Genomic DNA, 20,407 nt, shown 5'->3' with positions numbered 1-20,407 from the left:
AGGTTAGGAATATGAGGGGTGAATTCTGCTAAAATGTAGTAAACGATAACCAGCCATTGTTTCGGAGGACATCGGATGTGTAACTTCCCCAATTACTCCTGTAGGTAACGTCGTTATTGTAGAACCTAAGATTGGTCTTTTGAGGCATTTTTGAGACTTTCGCATTCTGGCAACTAACTGACCCCACCCGGACTCGTGACTCATGACCCAACCGCTTCTTCTGCCCCACTCCTCCCCTAAAAGGCGGACTCAGCTGTTGAGGAGTGTAGTCCACACCCCTGTGATTGCATCTCCAACCAATCAGCAGCACCCATTCCCTATTGCTCTGCCCACACCAAACCAGCTGAAAAACCCCAACCTCTGAGCTGACCCTTCAGGAAAACTTACTTGAGTGGTAACCCTTCTTCCCTGAGGCCAGCCTCACATTAATATAACTCTATACTGCAGTAGCACTTCTCAGTGAATTGGTTTTGTCTGCAGTGGGCAGGAAGAACCTGTAGTGCCATTCATTCCCGTAAATGGAAAGTTCTTTCCGTTTAGAGCTTAGCATGTTGTCACCTTCTCCAAGAAGCAGGTCTTGGCCAGGTGTGGTGGTTCATGGCTGCAATCCTAGCAAATTGCCGGGCCGAGGCGGGAGGATTGCTTGAGCCCAGGAGTTCAAGGCCAGCCTGGACAACAAAGTGAGAATCGGTCTCTAAATTTAAAAAAATACAAATAAAAAGAATTTTTGTTTGTGTGTGTGTGGTTTTTTTGTTTGTTTGTTTGAGACGGAGTCTTGCCCTGTAACCCAGGCTGGAGTGCAATGGCACTGATCTCAGCTCACTGCAACCTCCGCCTCCCGGGTTCAGACAATTCTCCTGTCTCAGCTTCCCGAGTAGCTAGGATTACGGGTGTCTGCCACCATGCCCAGCTACTTTTTGTATTTTTAGTAGAGACAGGGTTTCACCATGTTGACCAGGCTGGTCTTGAACTCCTGACCTCGTGATCCGCCCACCTCAGCCTCCCAAAGTGCTGGGATTACAGACGTGAGCCACCGTGCCCAGACATAAAAATAAATTTTTTAAAAAAGAGGCAGGTCTTCCCTGACTACCGTCTCACTTTTAGTACTGTCATTTGACACTAATTCTTTCCAATTGCGTAAGTTTTCTTTTTGTCTGTCCATTTTCTACTTTCCTCATCAGCATTATTACTGGAGAACAGCAGGGTCCACCCATCTTGTTTACTCTTACATGCTCAGTGGAGAGGCAATGCCAGAATTACTAACAGTGCTAAAGTTATTAAGATAATTCAGTAAGGTGCTGGATATAAGAGGAATATATAAAAATTATTTTTTTCTGCACTAACAACTACTAGTTAGATACAGAAATGAAAAAGTAATCCCTAAAATGAAAAGATATCTAGGTACAAAATGTAAACAGTAACATAAAAATAAAAAAATACTTTGAAGTAAATGAAATCTGAATAAATGGCGGATAAGCTATTTTCTGGTTGGAAGACTTAATATCTTAAAAACAATATCACAAAGGAGTATCTCAAATGAGTTTATAAATGTCACATTATTCCCATCAGAATCTCAGTGGGTCATTGTTTTGTTTTTTGGAACTGTAAAATAATGTGGCAAAAATCTTAAAAGTTCAACAACACACTGTGTTGTTAAGACCGAAGAAAGATGAATCCTACACATATTGCTGATTAGGACTGAAGATTGATTCAATCCCTAGGGAAGGCAATTTGGCAGTACCTGTAAAACTTAAGGCATTTACTCTTTGACTCAGCTATCATAATTCTGGGAATTTATGTTACAGTTACACATGTGTGAAAGGAAAATAAATCTTGGGGCCCCAAAATCACTAAGCCAAAGGGAAAAGTCAAGCTGGGAACTGCCGGGGCCGGGCGTGGTGGCTCACGCCTATAATCCCAGCACTTTGGGAGGCCGAGGCGGGTGGATCACGAGGTCAGGAAATGGAGACTATCCTGGCTAATATGGTGAAACCCCGTCTCTACTAAAAATACAAAAACAAAATTAGGCCGGGCGCGGTGGCTCAAGCCTGTAATTCCAGCACTTTGGGAGGCCGAGACGGGCGGATCACGAGGTCAGGAGATCGAGACCATCCTGGCGAACACGGTGAAACCCCGTCTCTACTAAAAATACAAAAAACTAGCCGGGCGAGGTGGCGGGCGCCTGTAGTCCCAGCTACTCCGGAGGCTGAGGCAGGAGAATGGCGTAAACCCGGGAGGCGGAGCTTGCAGTGAGCTGAGATCCGGCCACTGCACTCCAGCCTGGGCGACAGAGCCAGACTCCGTCTCAAAAAAAAAAAAAAAAATTAGCTGGGCGTGACGGTGGTCACCTGTAGTCCCAGCTACTCGGGAGGCTAAGGCAGGAGAATGGTGTAAACCCGGAGGCGGAGGTTGCAGTGAGCCGAGATCGCAACACTGCACTCCAGCCTGGGCGACAGAGCAAGACTCCATCTCAAAAAAAAAAAAAAAAAAAAAAAAAAGAATCACTTAAGCTCAGAAGTTCGAGACCACCTTGGGCAACACAGTGAGACTCTGCCTCTACAAAAAATTAGAAAAATTAGCTGGACGTGATGGTGTACACCTGTAGTTCTAGCTACTTGGCAGGCTGAAGTGGGAGGATTGCTTGAGCCCAGGAGTTTGAGGCTACAGTGAGCTGTGATCAGGGCACCACACTTCAGCCTAGTCAACCAAACGAACCTGTCACAAAAATTAACCAAAAAAAAAAAAAAAAAAAAACCAAGGAAAGGCTTGCCTTATGAGGAATTAAAACTTAATAAATGGCTTTAGTAATGAATACAATGTGATACACAGGAAATGACACATAAATCAGCAGAACAGAATAGAAAATTTATAGGCCGGGCGCGGTGGCTCACGCCTGTAATCCCAGCACTTTGGGAGGCTGAGGCGGGCCGATCACAAGGTCAGGAGATCGAGACCATCCTGGCTAACACAGTGAAACCCCGTCTTTACTAAAAATACAAAAAAATTAGCCGGGCGTAGTGGCGAGCGCCTGTAGTCCCAGCTACTCGGGAGGCTGAGGCAGGAGAATGGCGTGAACCCGGGGGGCGGAGCTTGCAGTGAGCCGAGATCGCGCCTGGGCGGCGGATCCAGACTCCGTCTCAAAAAAAAAAAAAAAAAAAAGAATAGAAAATTTATAATGAGATTCAGTGGAAAAGTGATGCTTCCTAGAATAAATACAGCTTGCATAATTGGCCTAAATCTGCACAAGACAAAACCAGTTTCTTTTTTTTTTTTTTTTTTTTTTTTTTTTTTTTGAGACGGAGTCTCGCTCTGTCACCCAGGCTGGAGTGCAGTGGCGCAATCTCGGCTCACTGCAAGCTCCGCCTCCCGGGTTCACGCCATTCTCCTGCCTCAGCCTCCCGAGTAGCTGGGACTACAGGCGCCCGCCACTGCGCCCGGCTAATTTTTTCTATTTTTAGTAGAGACGGGGTTTCACCGTGTTAGCCAGGATGGTCTCGATCTCCTGACCTTGTGATCCGCCCGCCTCGGCCTCCCAAAGTGCTGGGATTACAGGCGTGAGCCACCGCGCCCGGCCAAAAACCAGTTTCTTATCTAATAGAATATGGAAAAACAACATCACCACAAGTCCAGAAATGAAAAATTAAAACAGGCTGGGTGCGGTGGCTCACACCTATAATCCCAGCGCTTTGGGAGGCTGAGGCAGGAGGATCAAGAGGTCAGGAGATCGAGACCATCCTGGCTAATACAGTGAAACCTCGTCTCTACTAAAAATACAAAAACTTAGCCGGGCGTGGTGGCGGGCGCCCGTAGTCCCAGCTACTCGGGAGGCTGAGGCAGGAGAATGGCGTGAACCCAGGAGGTGGAGCTTGCAGTGAGCCGAGATTGTGCTACTGCACTCCAGCCTGGATGACAGAGCAAGACTCCGTCTAAAAAAAAAAAAAAAGAAAATTAAAACAATTAAATGTGGTTTTAGGCTGGGCATGGTGGCTCACACCTGTAATCCCAGCATTTGGGGAGGCCAAGACAGGCGAATCACAAGGTCAGGAGATCGAGACCATCCTGGCTAACACAGTGGAACCCTGTCTCTACTAAAAATACAAAAAAATTAGCCAGGTGTGGTGGCGGGTGACTGTAGTTCCAGCTACTCGGGAGGCTGAGGCAGGAGAATGGCGTGAACCCGGGAGGCAGAGCTTGCAGTGAGCCCAGATCACGCCACTGCACTCCTGGGCGACAGAGCAAGATTCTGTATCCAAAAAAAAAAAAAAAAAATTATATGTGGTTTTGTCACTCTTGGATTTTCCAGGAAATCCAATAGTTATTGGGGAAGAGTAGTGCTTGTATCCTTCTTATTTTACTGTTATTAAGAATCCTGGCTGGCACAGTGGCTCAAGCCTGTAATCCCAGCACTTGGGAGGCCAAGGCAGGAGAATCCTTTGAGCCCAGGAGTCCAAGACCAGCCCTGGCAACATAGCAAGACCTCATCTCTACAAAATAAAAAATTAGCCAAGCGTGGTGGCCTGCGCCTGTAGTCCCAGCTACTCGGGAGGCTGAGGTGAGAGGATTGCTTGAGCCTGGGAGGTCAAAGCTGCAGTGAGCCCTGATTGCACCACTGCACTTCAGCCTGGGTGACACAGCAAGACCCTGTCTCGAAAAAAAAAAAAAAATTCCTATTCATTCTTTTCTCCATTCCTGCCAGTAAAATTGAGCTCTATATTACCAATTTGTTTATACTGTAAATTAAAATCTGCAAGTCTGACCTTAAAAAAAAGTAAATGTTCATAAATTAACTAAAGAAGTTTCTGGAAGTGATTAAAAAAAAAAAAAAGCAGTATAGAAAGGAAAGGGAAAGATTATGTGTGGTAAAAATTGCTCAACAACTCTGATTTTATAAGGATGTATTAAGAATATCCACAGGACTTTCAACATTACTTTTCTGTGCAACATGATAATATATGTATGATTTTTAAAAACTGGGCTGGGTGCAGTGGCTCACACCTGTAATCCCAGCACTTTGGGAGGCTGAGATGGGTGGATCACCTGAGCTCAGGAGTTCGACACCAGCCTGGGCAACACGGTGAAACCCCGTCTCTACTAAAAATAAAAAAAAAATAGCTGGGCATGGCAGTGTTCACATGTAGTCCCAGCTACTCGGAAGGCGGAGGCAGGAGAATCATTTGAATCTGGAAGGCGGAGATTGCAGTCAGCTGAGATCGCGCCACTGTACTCCAGCCTGGGCGACAGAGTGAGAGTCTGGCTCAAAAAAACAAACAACAAAAAAAAACCTGTTCTGAACTGTATCATTTCTCTATTGTGGCATAACAAATTACCCCAAAACTTGGTATTTTAACATAAGTATTACTTTATTATTATCTCTCATAGTTCTGAGAATTGGTGTGGTTCTCACACAGGGTCTCTCATGCAGTTGCAGTCAGATTAGAGGCTGGGGCTGGAATCCTTGCAAAGGTTTCCTCACTCAGAAGTCTGGTGGTTGATGTTGGCTGTCTGCCTGAACACCCACAGCTGGCCTCTCCATTGGCCTGGGCTTCCTCAAAGCATGTGGGCTGGTTTTAAGAACAAGTATCCCAAGAGAACTAGGTGGAATCTGTGTTTCACTTTTTATGACTTAGTCTCAGAGTTCACACAGTGTCTCTCCCTCCATAGTCACAGATTCAAGGATTAGGGAAACAGACTCTACTTCTAGATTGAAGGAGTGCCAATGTCACATTGTAAAGACTAGCATATAGGATGGAAGATCTTCCAGCATCTAGAAAAATTCAATTAGACACATCACTGGTTCTGTTGTTAATATGTATAAATATAATTTGAACAGATTTCTTATAAGACTCCAATTTTTTAAATTGTTGCCATATCCTGTTGAAAAAAAAAAATTGTGCTAGATATTTTCTGTCTGCCCTGTTAGAACTACTCTCCACTGGTCTCCATGTTCTGTGCCCCTGAGTGCTGGCCTGAATGGACTGCATTAGTAAACTCTCTTGCCCTCTGTCTTCCTGGGTCCTACCAGTGCATAGTACCTATATAAGATCAAAGGTTTGGAAGAAATGAGGTCAAGGTATTTATTCCCTAGCTGGATTATGGATTTGGCATATTTCTGTAGGCACCACTTCTGTCTGAAGACTATCTTCTATCCCTACATTTTCTTTTTTTTTTTTTTTTTTTTTTTGAGACAGAGTCTCTCTCCATTGCCCAGGCTGGAGTGTAGTGGTGTGATCTCAGCTCACTGCAACCTCCACCTCCCAGGTTCAAGCAACATTCCTGTCTCAGCCTCCCGAGTAGCTGAGACTACAGGCACCTTCCAACACACCCGGCTAATTTTTATATTTTTAGTAGAGACAGAGTTTCACCTTGTTGGTCAGGCTGGTCTCGAATACCTGACCTCAGGTGATCCACCTGCCTCGGTCTCCTAAAGTGTTGGGATTACAGGTGTGAGCCATCGCACCTGGCCTAACCCTACACTTTATGGGTTCCCATTGCTGCTCCCTTCTTTTGCCTCTTTAGGGATAGTAGTAGTGATGGATCCCCCTATTGCTAGTCCCGGCATGCTTCACTCTTTGGTTTTTCTTACCCAGTCTACAACTTTGTAAGCAGTAATTACTTAGCATACATAAGCCTAATAATACAACTTTCAAAACCTCTGATAAGGGATCTTACTGAAAATAACTTTATAATTGACTTTATTTTTAAGAGACAGGGTCTCACTATGTTATTTAGGCTGATTTCGAACTCCTGGCCTCAAGTCATCCCTCCATCCTCAGCTTCTTCCTCTGAGTAGATGGGATTACAGGCATGAGCCACCATGCCTGGTTTATAATTAACATTGTTTTCTTAAAGAATGTAAATACCCATAATATTGCTCTATCAAATCATCTATAACATAGAAAGCAATCCTGTTACTCTGCCATATTTGCTTTTTTTTGAGACAAGGTTTTCCTCTGTTGCCTTGCCTGGAGTGCAGTGGCACAATCTTGGCTCACTGCAACCTCTGCCTCCTAGAGTATCCTCCCACCTCAGCCTCCCGAGTAGCTGCGACTACAGGCACCTGCCCCTATGCCCGGCTAATACTTTAATTTTGGGGAGTGGCACAGTCAGAGGTAGAGACAGGGTCTTGCTCTGTCGCCCAGGCTGGTCTTGAACTCCTGGGCTCAGATAATCCTCCCTCCTCAGCCTCCCAAAGTGCTGGGATTACAGGAGTAAGCCACAGTGCCTGGCCAAGTATTTGCTATTTTAATAGAGGTCAAGAAATGTCATTTAAATTAACTACATTAGGCCGGGCTCAGTGGCTCATGCCTGTAATCCCAACACTTTGTAAGGCCTAGGCGGGTGGATCACTTGAGGTCAGGAATTCCAGGCCAGCCTAACCAACCGTCTCTACTAAAAATACAAAACTTAGCCAGGCGTGGTGGCAGGCACCTGTAATTTTAGCTACTCAGGAGTTTGAGGCAGGAGAATCACTTGAACCCAGGAGGCAGAGGTTGCCGTGAGCTGAGATCACGCCACTACACTCCAACCTGGGTGACAGAGCGAGATCCGTTCAAAATTTTGGGTTCAAAATTAACTACGTTAAACAAGCAATTACACTTATTTAATTACATTTATGTAAGTGCTGCAAAGTGAAAATGTATGAAGAGCTGTAACAGGGGAAACTGACTTTTCAAGTGGTGAGCTGGCTTCCCTAAAGAAAGGCATTTAAGGAAATCAGAGGAAGGAGGGGGATAGGTTTTTGAGACAGGGTCTCACTGTCACCCAGGCTGAGATCATGGCTCACTGCATCCTCGTATCTCCCATACACGTCCAGGTTTCTCCACCCAATGCGCCTGCGCAGAGGCCTAGCCCAATCAGACACACCCCAGGACTGCCAGGGGCGGGGACCGTCTTCTCCGCTCTAGAGGTACCCCAGGAAAGGCCGGGTTACGTTTCGTCCGGAAAAGTGAGGCCCAGGGTTCCACTTAATTGTTACCGGAAGTGGGGGGAAGCATTGCCAGGGCAGGGCAGACACTGTGACTGACCAGACGGATGGCAGGCACTTGCCTGGGGGTAGCGAAGTAGTGGCATTTGCGGCTAGGTCTGTCCACGTCTGTCTTAGAGAAGGATGCGATGCCGGGGGAGAGGGAGGCGGAGACATTGGGACTGGGTGGTCGGCCCAGGGCCTCCGAGGCCAAGCCACCCCACCTGAAGACGCTCCTCCTCAGGGCGAAAGCGCAGAGACCGCAAATCCTGGGCGCTGCTACGGAAACTGACGCAGAGTCTAAGAGACCAGCTCAGATTGCCACCTGGCCAGGCCCATGCACATTGGTAAAGAAATGTTTGAAATGTGTATTATTTTCACGTTTATCTGTGTATTATTCACTTGTGTTTTCTGTGTTTAATGTGAAGCCTAGAGTTGACCTTGGGAGCTTCAGCAGCAGAGTGCTAATTTTTCTTGCAAGCTATGTAAGCAGTGAAAGGAAGGTGACAATGGCTACTGGAAATTCACCGTAGTCCCTCCTCTTCCCCAGAAGTGGTCACAATTACAGGTGCTTTCCTGTCCCCTGCTCTATACTGCACAGCCCAAGTGCATTTATGGGAAAAAAAAACCATGGAGATGGAGACTGATCCCTAATAACATTCTGTAAAATGCCATCCTTCAAAAAAACCAAATATCCTTGTAAGAAAGTTAAAACATTTGGTCAAACTATTATTTTAGGCCAGGCACAGTCGCTCACACCTGTAATCCCTACACTCTGGGGGCGCCACAGGAGCAGCATTGCTTGAAGCCACAAGTTCAAGACCAGCCTAGGAACATAGAAATCCCACTCATCTCTACCCCCAAAAATTAGCCAGGTGCGGTAGCATAAGCCTATATGGCAGAAGCTGTGGCAGGAGAATTGCCTGAGCCCTGGAGTTGCAGCAAGCTGTGACTGACTACGTTCCAGCCTGGGTGATGGAGCAAGAAACCCTCTCTCTAAAAATTAGAGTCCATCCATAAAAATCAGTCCACTTATTTAGACCAGCCGTCTATATTTTCCAGTTCATCAAGTATAATACCTACTTCTTAAAATTTTATGTGCTGAAGGGTCAGACACAGTGGTTCATGCCTGTAATCCCAGCACTTTGGGAGGCCGAGGCAGGCAGATCACAAGGTCAGATCGAGACCACCCTGGCTAACACAGTGAAACCCCATCTCTTATTAAATACACAAAAAACTTAGCCAGGCGTGGTGGCAGGCACCTGTAGTCCCAGCTACACGGGAGGCTGAGGCAGGAGAATGGCGTGAACCTGGGAGGCAGAGCTTGCAGTGAGCCCAGAACGCGCCACTGCACTCCGTCTCAAAAAAAAAAAAAAAAAAAAAAAAAAAAAAATTTTATTTAGAATACTTTCAAAGGCATAAATGTTAAATACACCACACAGATTTTACAGCTTAATGAGGGATTCTATTTCTCCTCTTTCTGGCTTAGTTTCTTGCCTTGAAGCCCAGTATTCCATAAATTTTTTAGGGCAATTTTTCAAGTTTGAAGTATTGACCTCAACTGGGAATCCTGTTAAAATTCAGTTTCTAATTCAGCAGGTCTAGAGTAGGGACTTGATTGAGATTCGGCATTTCTCAAAATCCCACGTTGGGCCAGTGAGCCTTGGACTTGAGATTAACAAGGCTTTAATCAACACACGCCTCCTTGTATCTCTACAAAGACCCATTAGGTAATTACATATAAAATAGAGACTAAGAATTAAAACAAGAAATTTATTAAATATACAAAACAGGAATACAGTTCAATTACTGTGTCTAAAAAATTTCATTTTTACATAACCAAGGAAATATTTACAACTATATACAAAAGACTCCCACCTGTGTATAACCTTTGGTCCATCTGTGCTATTTCTCATATCTGCAAGAGAAACCTAAAATGTTAATATTTGAGTATTAAGTATTTACATCTTTTTGTGTTGGTTTTTAAATGTACAAGTACCCCTGAATGGCTCAAAGGGATAGGATAATGCTAGCTAGAAACACTAACTTGTAATAAAGTGCAGTTTTCATGCAAACTTAGCCATTAGTTTTCTCCTTTCAGACAGGTATCCACAGTCCATATGGACTTTTTTTCTTATCTATTTTTGGTGATCTTGAAGATGTCTCTTCTGTGGCAGCTTTAGCTGATTTTTGTATTGGTTTTGCTACAGAATTCTGTAAAAAAACAAATTCAGTCAGCTTCCCAAACATGTAATTATATACTTTCACACAAAAAAGTACATTAAATAATCCCATGTACAAGCCTTAGAGATATCAACTGTTGGGCGTGGTGGCTCACGCCTGTAATCCCAACACTTTGGGAGGCTGAGGCGGGCGGATCATGAGGTCAGGAGATGGAGACCATCCTGGCAAACACAGTGAAACCCTGTCTCTACTAAAAATACAAAAATTAGCTGGGTGTGGTGGCATGCGCCTGTAGTCTCAGCTACTCGGGAGGCTGAGGCAAGAGAATCGCTTGAACCCAGGAGGCAGAGGCTGCAGTGAGCCAAAATCACACCACTGCACTCCAGCCTGGGTGAGAGCAAGACTATCTCAAAAAAAAGAAAGAGGCCAGGCGCGGTGGGTCACGCCTGTAAATCCCAACACTTTGGGAGGCCAAGGTGGGCGGATCACGAGGTCAGGAGATCAAGACCATCTTGGCTAACACGGTGAAACCCCCAGTCTCTACTAAAAATACAAAAAACTAGCCGGGCATGGTGGCGGGCGCCTGTAGTCCCAGCTACTCGGGAGGCTGAGGCAAGAGAATGGCGTGAACCTGGAGGCGGAGCTTGCAGTGAGCGGAGATTGGGCCACTGCACTCCAGCCCAGGCAACAGAGCGAGACTCTCTCCAAAAAAAAAAAAAAAAAAAAAAAAGATATTATCAACCAAACATAGTATGAACCTTAATTGTAGCTTGATTCAAAATGTAAAGTGAAGACACTGGGGCAGCAGGGAAACACTGGACATACACAAGGTGTAATGATTTGGGGGCTTCATTTTTGAAACCGTATTTTAAAACATTGTGATTAAGGAGTATTCTAAAGATTTCCCTTTAAAATATTTCAATAAAAAAGGGGAGACACTTAAAGGCAAAATATCGAAACGAATGTGAATGTCAGATAGGTTATGAACCCATTGTAATGGCCACTTGTAAACATGGCTCAAAAACAAACGATTTTAATTCTATTTAAAAACTGTGTCAGTAGGCCCCCAATTATCACCACGAAGATAAAAACACAAAGATGCAAACACATCCTAAATCCAATTTTTGAGTGATCAATGCCTGGACATACTTACATTAGAGCTAAAAGCTATGCTTCTTTGCTGGGAAGGTTTTTCACTAGGATTTCTAGTTCCATCTTCTGTTACCTTTTCTGACAGCTAGACAGGTCAAGAAAAAGTGTAATTTTAAAACACATACCCTTGGTTTCTAAATCCTATATTAAAAAATAATCTAATTGTATACAAAATTTAGTTGTAGACACAAAAATCAACTTGGATCTAACCATATATTCAACAGCTGAAGTAACAGAATTATTAAGTTTTCCCCTTAACAAAACTGATTTAATATTAGGCTTAAGACGTTCTTCTCATAATTATTTGACTTCCCTGCTGACAAATTTAAGTAATTTTTAAACTAGTTTTTTAATCAGTTTTCTCAGGTTGAATCAAGTTAACTTTTGAAAAGTAAAGCCACATCAGAAATACCTAGCTTTAAGAAGCTAAGACATTTGCCAGTTAGGCACCTAATCGTCTGAACAAAGACCTTGTCTACTAATACTAAGCAAACCCACATCTGGGCCCAATTACACAGATTCATTTAGATACAGCATCTTTTTTTTTTTTTTCCTCGAGACGGAGTCTCGCTTTGTCACCCAGGCTGGAGTGAAAAGTACAGTGCAATTTGCTAATGCACATCCTGCACATTTGTGGAGAATTATAATAAACTTATCTGCAAGTGAAGCAGGCCTCCTCTTCTGTAATCTCTCAAAACATCTGGAATATATTGCATATATTATGAAAGGGACATCTTTTTCACAGATGCCCCACCATTACAACGTGTACCTTTGCTTACTTTAAAAATTGACTTTAATACTTTATGCAAATAGTACCTGTCCCAAATTCTAGCATGCACATGTATCTAACCAACAAAGAAAACTAAGTTTTCAGTGTGAACAAAACTTCAAATTAAACCTCTGATGCTTTAGACCATGTATCAATTACCAACAGATTTTCTTCATCAATGTCTGCAGACCACATTCATGATTTCTATAAGACAGAAATAAAGCAGATAAACTATACTGTATATGCTGAGTACAGATTTGTGGGAACATAATGCTGCAAATGAAAGCTACGCACTGTAAATAGCTTAGAAAACCTGGTAATAGAATCACCGAAGTACCAGCTACAATATGTTAATGGTGTTATAAGAGTACAGTGTTAACTGAAAATGAAAAATTAAATGTATTTCTTGAGACAGGGTCTCACTCTGCTGCCCAGGCTGGAGTACAATGGTGCAATCTTGGCTCACTGCAACCTTAGTATCCTGGGCACAGAGATCCTCCTGCCTCAGCCTCCCAAACAGCCAGCACTACGGGCATGCGCCACCATGCCTGGATAATTTTTGTATTTTTTGTAAACACGCGGTTTTTCCACTTTGCCCAGGCTGGTCTTGAACTCCTAGACTCAAGCCATCTGCCTCGTTACAGGCAAGAGGCACCATGCACGGCCAAATAAAGTTCATTAATCTCCCATTTTCATGGGTATGACACCTTGCTTATCTTCAGATCTGCCACTAAAGTTCATTAATCTCCCATTTTCATGGGTATGACCTTGCTTATCTTCAGATCTGCTACTCTGAATTTAGCACATCATATACATAACTAGACTTCCCAAAAAGTATAGTCTAAGGTAAATAGTAAGTGGCTTATCAGATTTGACAGTTGGTTTTCTGAACGTTTTGTTGGGACAAACCTAGAATACTTACTTCAGGCTTTGCACCATTTGATACACCTATTCCATGGCTTGTTTCTTTGGTTACATGTACAGTTCTGAGACTAGCTGGCAAGTCAATGTTGGTTGTTCCTAAAGCTTTCGCTGCATTGGCTTTTGCTATTTCTAACAGCTCCATTCGATCTGGAAAAAAAAAAATTTTTTTTAAATTCATTCATCTGGTAGTTTTTCCCCCCAAGAGAACTCAGAATTACAAAATAAGCATGTTATTTTGTGGTATTAAATGTATTAAGTCATTTGTTTATAACACGTAAAGTAAGGTTGCCCTTTAACACTGGTTTGAGCTGCGCTGGTCTACTTTATAGTTAGATTTTTTTTCTACCTACTAAATGCAGATAGAAAGTACCACAGTATTTGAGACTCTAAACCCCAAGCGTGCGTGAGGGTTCCATATGCGTCCTGGCATCAATCCCCCGAGTGAACAGAGAGACAACTGTGTAACTTTATTCACTGAAAACTCAACTCTCCAGCTCACTTCTTGCTGAAATAAAATTCTTAAATAATCTTAGTTTTCAGTTTTCCTGACTAAAGGCCTGAGCGTTCTACTATTTTGTCTTTTTGTTGTAACTAATTTTCTCTACTTAATAGTGGTATTATTTCGCTTTTTCTTCAAAGATGTATTTCTGAAAACCACGGTTTTCTGCAACAGATTCTTTATATGGTACAATTATCACAACCACTGAACCAATACTGATACACTCAAGTGTATTTCTACCACCACCCCCGACTAATTTTTGTATTTTTACTAGAGATAGTGAGCTACGTCGGCCAGGCTGGTATGGAACGCTTGGCCTCAAGTGACCCGCCCGCCTCCGGCTCCCAAAGTGCTGGGATCGCAGGCGTGAGCCACCGTGCCGGCCTCCTAAGTCATTTAAGATACTCGACAATTCAATTGTATTCAGTAATAATGTCAACTAAAAGGCAGCGTGTTTTGATGTTGTTCTTCCCAATCTATAAATTTAAAACCTTTAACTTAATCATAACATTTAAAAGGCTCCACCACCAAAAACAGTCAGCCAATAGGAAAAAAGGTTCCCTACATCCTGAGCCATTTAACATCCGATTGACCTTTAACCCTGAAGAGACAAAATGCTGTCCACTAACTACAAGTAATGTCCTCCCTCTTTCCTCCAGCGAAAAAGATTTCCAGCACCAAAGGAACTAATATTGAAACTACACAGCAACTTTGGTTCCCTAACCTCCTCGTATACTGTCACCACACATTACCAAAACCAGAAAGGTAAATGACCCACCCACCTTTCTCACTTAAGCGAAAGGGGGTTCTGCTCCGCGACCTCGTCCTGGATCTGTCCCTCCATCTGCTGCGCTCCTCCGGATACACTGTGCGACCAAAGCCGTAGTAGCGCCGCCCCCGCGCCATCGCGTACGCCCTTCCGTAGTACGACCTTTCCCGAGAGCGCGACCTGCTACGGGACCGGGACCGGGACCGCGAAGGAGACCGGTAGTATCTCCTGGAGAAGCCGTAGCGCCTCTCTCGGTAACGGCGGCTGCGAGATCGCGACCGGCTCCGCGAGTATGACCGCGAGTAGCGCCTGTACTTCCGCTGATGGCGCCTTCGGGAACGGGACCTTGACCTCCTGCTCCGGCTCCGACTCCGACTCCTGGACGAAAACTGACTCGAGACGCGGGAACGGGACCGAGAGCTTCTGGAAAAAGAACGGCTCCTAGACCGCGACGAGAGCCGGCTGGACCCGCCCGACCGCGAGGCGGAGGGCGAATCCTTCTCCTGCGGCGAGCCGGGCCACATGTCGTTCACGTAGTTGGACATCTTCCGCTGCGGCCTTAGCCTGCGCTTTCTCCGGAAAGGATCCCGCAAGCCTCAACTCACGACTTCCTAAAAATCCCAGGGAGAAAAACGAGTCGCGTCGCGGAAGCGGGCGCCCGGCCACCCGGAAGCCACAGTCTGGGGCCCTCCGGGAGGCGGAGCCACGGCGCGGGCGGCGGCCGCGGCGAAGGGAATCAGCCCTAAAAACTCTGCTTGGCGCCGAGGCCGCAGCCCCGAAGCGAAACGCTGCGTTCCCCAAACACAAGCCCGGCACGTTTCCCGTCGCTCACTCCTGAGAGACCCCGTCAGCAGAAAACTTACCGCAGGCCGTCGACGCCTCCCTCACGACTGAGAGAAAGGCCCAACAGACGCCCTCCTTTCGGAACGTAGGACTAAAAGGAGCTTTTAGTACCCACTCTCGAACAGCGAACTCCAACACTTCCACCTCCGACGTCCGGACGCGCACTGAGAACCTGCGTCAGCAGACGCGTCGAAAGTACCAGAAGCTGGCCCCCGGCGCATGCGCAGAGACGTTCCGTAGCGGGCGTGGCTCTCCTTTCGCCCAATCACCGCCCTGCCTCATCCCTCCCCCAAGTCGCGCCCTTGCCTCCACGGTGCTCATGCGCGATGGGGCTCCAGGGGGCGGTGCTTGGTACATCCGGGTGTCCCGTTGCCCTTGGCTTTTTTTTTTTTTTCTTCTTCTGTCTCTCCCCCGTCTGAGATAATTGCGGGGCAGAAAACTTCTAAGATGGGACGGTCCCGCCTGGCGCTACACCAGACTCTGGCTTCGCTACACCAGGCTCTGGCCTTACTGCACGGGCGGGGCTGGACGACAGTGCCGGACGGGGAGTAGGGCCGGGGGAGGAGCGGCCGCAGGCTGCGGAGGGCTGGGAGCGGGTGCCGTCTGACAGGCAGGTGCCCACAGGGTCGTTGCAGCCACGCGCCGGTAAGTCGCAGACCCGGCCTGAGCCTCCCTGGACCCTTCCTGGCCTCTTCCTCCTGTCCTGGGTACCGCGGCGCCGGGAGACGGCGACCGAGTCCACACCCCGCCATGACGGAGAGGGGACTGCGCCCTCCCCCGGGACACCCCAAGATCCCTGGAAATGCAGTATTAACGTAGAAAAGGTGTTTTACTTCCTTGTTTTGGCTGGGAAGGTAATAAGGTCGAGACAAAATAAAAGGACTCACAGTTGACCTTTAATCTGGGCATGAGAATGAAGTCTGAGATACCTCTTCCAAAAACTGTTTGGTGTAAGAGTGTAAACAAAGGTGACTATTTTACTTCTAGGGTTCTACAAATAGGATGCATTTCAAACACTTCTTGTTGTAATAAAGCATAACAATAGCCTTGAAAATTGTGGATTAATTGCTTTTTTTTTTTTTTTTTTTTTTGAGACAGGATCTCACTCGCCCAGGCTGGAGTGTGGTGGGACCCTCATGGCTCACTGCAGCCCAGGCTCCCGAAGAGCTGGAACTACAGGCATGCACCACCACGCTATTTTTTTTATTTTTTTAGCCACGGAATCTAACTGTGTTGTCCAGGCTGGTCTCCAACTCCTGGGCTCAAACGATTCTCCCGCCTGAGTCTCCCAAAGTGCTGGGATTACAGGCGTGAACCACTTTGCCCAGCCTATACATTTCTTTACAAGTACATTTTGACAAAAGCCACTTTCTTTAGAGGGAGATACAAACTCACTCATCTCTTATTCATCTTCATCCCACATGTCCGCAGTTCATCCACATCTCCTGAGGATGCATCATGATGGAAGTAGTTCTTAAACAGTTTTTCTATATCTCAAGACAATAAAGATACAATGCCCATCCATCAGAAACTTTTGCCGAAAGTTCTCATAAAGCTGTGTGAGTGGACAGAAAAATAACACGAGGCCCGGCGCCGTGGCTCACGCTTGTAATCCCAGCGCTTTGGGAGGCCGAAGTGGGTGGATCACCTAAAGTCAGGAGTTCGAGACCAGCCTGGCTAACATGGCAAAACCCCATCTCTACTAAAAATGCAAAAATTAGCTGGGCATGGTGGCGAGCGCCTGTAATCCCAGCTACTCAGGAGGCTGAGGCAGGAGAATTGCTTGAACCTGAGAGGCGGAGGTTGCAGTGAGCCGAGATCGTGCTATTGCACTCCAGCTTGGGCAACAAAAGCAAAACTCCATCTCAAAACAAACAATAATAATAACACGAGTTTCACATTTGACAAGTATAAAAATGATGTGGTAGGGGAACTAAACTATGCTTATGATACAGTCTTGAGCTCTTGGTTATGAATAGGAAAGGATGGAACGAGTCTCTGTAGATAGTTCATTGTATCAGTCAATGTGTGCCTAAAAAATGGTGACCAGAAAAATCCTAATTTTTTTTTTTTTTTTTTTTTAAGATAGTCTCGCTCTAGTGCCCAGGCTGGAATGCAGTGGTGCGATCTTGGATTTACTGCAGCCTCTGCATACTGAGTTCACACGATTCTTGTGCCTCAGTCTCCCAAGCATCTGGGTTTACAGACGTGCATCATCACGCCGGCTAACTTTTTTTGTATTTTTAGCAGAGATCGGGTTTCGCCATGTTGGCCAGGCTGGTCTCGAAATCCTGACCTCAAGTGATCTGCCTGCCTTGGCCTCCCAAAGTGCTGGGATTACAGGCATGAGCCACTGTGCCCAGCAAATCCTGGATATTAACAGGATTTTGGAAACAGTGGGAAACATGACTTAGCTCTGGTGCAGAATGCTGGTGTATTTGTCTCAAAAACATATGCGGTCTACCTGAGTTAAAGTCTAAGGATGTCACCTTCCTTTATTTCTCTAAACACTATATATTCTCTGAGCGTCTATCCACTCACCTAATTAAAAAAATTCAACTTTAGTTATTAGAACATCTAGTACTGAATTTGTAGGCTAATTTAGGTAGAAATAACATCTTTACAATAGCAAATCTTCCCATCTAAGAATGTGACAATGTTGTAACCAAGCGAGTTATAGAGAAATGTCACATTTTGAGAAAAATTATGGAGTCCTTTGTTAGCCAGTGACCAGGAGACAGCTAGCGCTCAAAATTCTCTCGGCCCCAAAGAAGGGGCTAGATTTTCTTTTATAGTAAGGTCTAAATAGGGGAGGGGGATTTAACTGAAGCAATTTTACAGAAGCAGAATAGGCAAAAAGTTTTAAAAAATTAATTGGTTATAGAAGCAGTTACAAAAAATAAACAGTTCCAGGTGCAGGGGCTTAAACTATCACTAAGAGATAAATGCAGGGGCTTTAGGTGTCTTCCACCAGGCACATTCCCAGGAGCTGCTGGTACAGCCTGCCTCAATATCTTATCAGCAGGTGCATTCTTGGATGTGATTGCAGTCAGCTTGCACTAGTTATTCCCTTAAGGGGGATAAAGGGGCTGCAAGTAAAGAAACTAAAATGGAGTCTGTCCGGCTCTCTGCTAGGAGAGAGTCACTCGGGTTAAAACAAGGTAGGGTATCCACTCACCTAATTAAAAAAATTCAACTTTAGTTATTAGAACATCTAGCACTGAATTTGTAGGCTAATTTAGGTAGAAATAACATCTTTACAATAGCAAATCTTCCCATCTAAGAATGTGACAATGTTGTAACCAAGCGAGTTATAGAGAAACGTCACATTTTGAGAAAATGTGGAGTGCATTTTCAATGTGCACTCAGGCTGGAGTGCAGTGGCATGATCTCAGCTCACTGCAATCTCCCTCTCCCAGGTTCAAGTGATTCTCGCAACAAGTTTTAAGTGTGCCATTTAAATTGGGGTTTTTTGTTTATGTCCTTCATTATGGTAGGCAAACCAATCGCCTCCCAAACATGTCCATTCCCTAATTTCCTGGAACCTGTGAATATGTTACCTTAAGGTGGCAAAAGGCATTATGCAGATGTAATTAAGGTTAAGAATATGGAGATGAGATTATCCTGAAGTATCTGGGTAGGCCCAATCTAATCTCAGGAAAGAGTCAAAGCATGAGAAGAATTCCATGCCCTGTTGCTGCTTTTGAAATGTAGGGCCGGGCATGGTGGCTCACACCTGTAATCCCAGCACTTTGGGAGGCCAAGGCAGGCGGATCACCAGGTCAGGCGTTTGAGACCAGCCTGGCTGACATGGTGAAACCCCATCTCTACTAAAAATGCAAAAAGTAGCCGGGCGAGGTGGCGTGTGCCTGGAATCCCAGCTACTTGGGAGGCTGAGGCAAGAGAATCACTTAAATCCGGGAAGCAGAGGTTGCAGTGAGCCGAGATCACACCACTGCACTTCAGCCTGGGCAATAGAGCGAGACTCCGTCTCAAAGAAAAAAATAATTAAAAAAAAAAAAAAAAAAGAAATGTAGGGGCTTATGTGCAAGGGCAGGGAGAGAACTCTAGGGGCTAATGGTGGGTTCCAGCTGACAGCCAGGAAACAGACCTCAATCCTACATCATAGAACTGAATTCGGCCAACACCTGGATGAGCAAGTGTGGGGATCTTCCCCTAGAGCCTCCAAAAAGAATCAAAATGTGGCTGACACCTTGACTCTAACCTGGTGAGACTCCTCACCTGTAGAACTATGAGATATTAAATTTGCATTGTTTTAAGCCACTAACATTGTGGTTATTTATTACCACACCAGTAGGAAAATAAAACATTCAGTAGAATTTGTAGTTTTCCTTTTATCCTTTTTTTTTTTTTTTTTTTTGAGACAGAGTTTCACTCTGTTGCCCAGGCTGCAGTGCGATGGCGTAATTTTGGCTCACTGCAACCTCTGCCTCCTGGGTTCAAGCGATTCTCCTGCCTCAGCCTCCTGGGTAGCTGGGACTATAGGCGTGCACCACACCCACCTAATTTTTGTATTTTTAGTAGAGACAGCGTTTCACCATGTTGGCCAGGCTGGTCTTGAACTGACCTCAGGTGATCCACCCACCTCAGCCTCCCAAAGTGCTGAGATTACAGACATAAGCCACCACACCTGGCTTTTTTTTTTTTTTTTTTTTTTGAGACAGGGTCTTGCTTTTTTGCCTAGGCTGGAGTGCAGTGGTGCAGTCACAGCTCACTGCAGTCTCGACTTCTCAGGCTGAAGTGATCCTCCCAGCTCAGCTGCCTGCTGGGACTACAGGCCTATACCACTACGCCCAGCTAATTTTATTAATTTTTTGTAGAGATGTATAAAAGCTAACAGTCATTCCCTAGAGGTATAGAATCCTCTAGAAGAGGTCTCCATCCTTCTTCCTCATATCATAGAGGTAACCAATGTTGACATTTTAATGAGTGCACTTCCATAGCTTTCTTTGACATGTCAAATATACCCATATATAGAATTTATTATTTTTTTTTATTATTTTTTTTTTGAGACAGAATCTCACTCTCTTGCCCAGGCTGGAGTGCAGTGGTGCAATCTCGACTTACTGCCACCTCTGCCTTCCTGGTTCAAGTGATTCCCATGCCCCAGCCTCCCGAGCAGCTGGGAGTACAGGTGCACGCCACCACGCCTGGCTAATTTTTGTTGCTATTGTTGTTTTGTGAGACGGAGTCTCACTCTCTCACTCAGGCTGGAGTGCAGTGGCATGATCTCAGCTCACTGCAATCTCCCTCTCCCAGGTTCAAGTGATTCTCATGCCTCAG

General features: G+C 45.2%; 1 protein-coding gene across 3 annotated transcripts; it reads right to left on the bottom strand.

Annotated features, from left to right (window-relative positions):
• Nucleotides 1-9,722: 9,722 nt before the first annotated feature.
• Nucleotides 9,723-15,300, bottom strand: LOC103225354 (arginine/serine-rich protein 1). Of its 3 annotated transcripts, none has more exons than XR_005243389.2 (5): nucleotides 15,124-15,300; nucleotides 14,274-14,871; nucleotides 12,991-13,139; nucleotides 11,301-12,272; nucleotides 9,723-10,177 (listed from the first exon to the last, which is right to left on the bottom strand). XR_005243389.2 is itself a non-coding variant. In XM_007979979.3 (5 exons), exons 2-5 carry the CDS (start codon nucleotides 14,803-14,805, stop codon nucleotides 10,061-10,063), a joined length of 882 nt encoding a protein of 293 aa, XP_007978170.3. In that variant the 5' UTR covers nucleotides 14,806-14,871; nucleotides 15,124-15,300; the 3' UTR covers nucleotides 9,723-10,060. The 3 variants fall into 3 exon arrangements, 1 of the variants encoding a protein (XP_007978170.3); XR_005243411.2 differs by having other exon boundaries at nucleotides 11,301-11,999; XM_007979979.3 differs by having other exon boundaries at nucleotides 11,301-11,384.
• Between the last annotated feature and the right edge of the window lie 5,107 nt (nucleotides 15,301-20,407).

Source organism: Chlorocebus sabaeus, chromosome 20, assembly GCF_047675955.1.
Source record: "Chlorocebus sabaeus isolate Y175 chromosome 20, mChlSab1.0.hap1, whole genome shotgun sequence".
NCBI classification, from domain to species: domain Eukaryota; kingdom Metazoa; phylum Chordata; class Mammalia; order Primates; family Cercopithecidae; genus Chlorocebus; species Chlorocebus sabaeus.
This window is presented reverse-complemented; position numbering and strand designations above follow the sequence as displayed.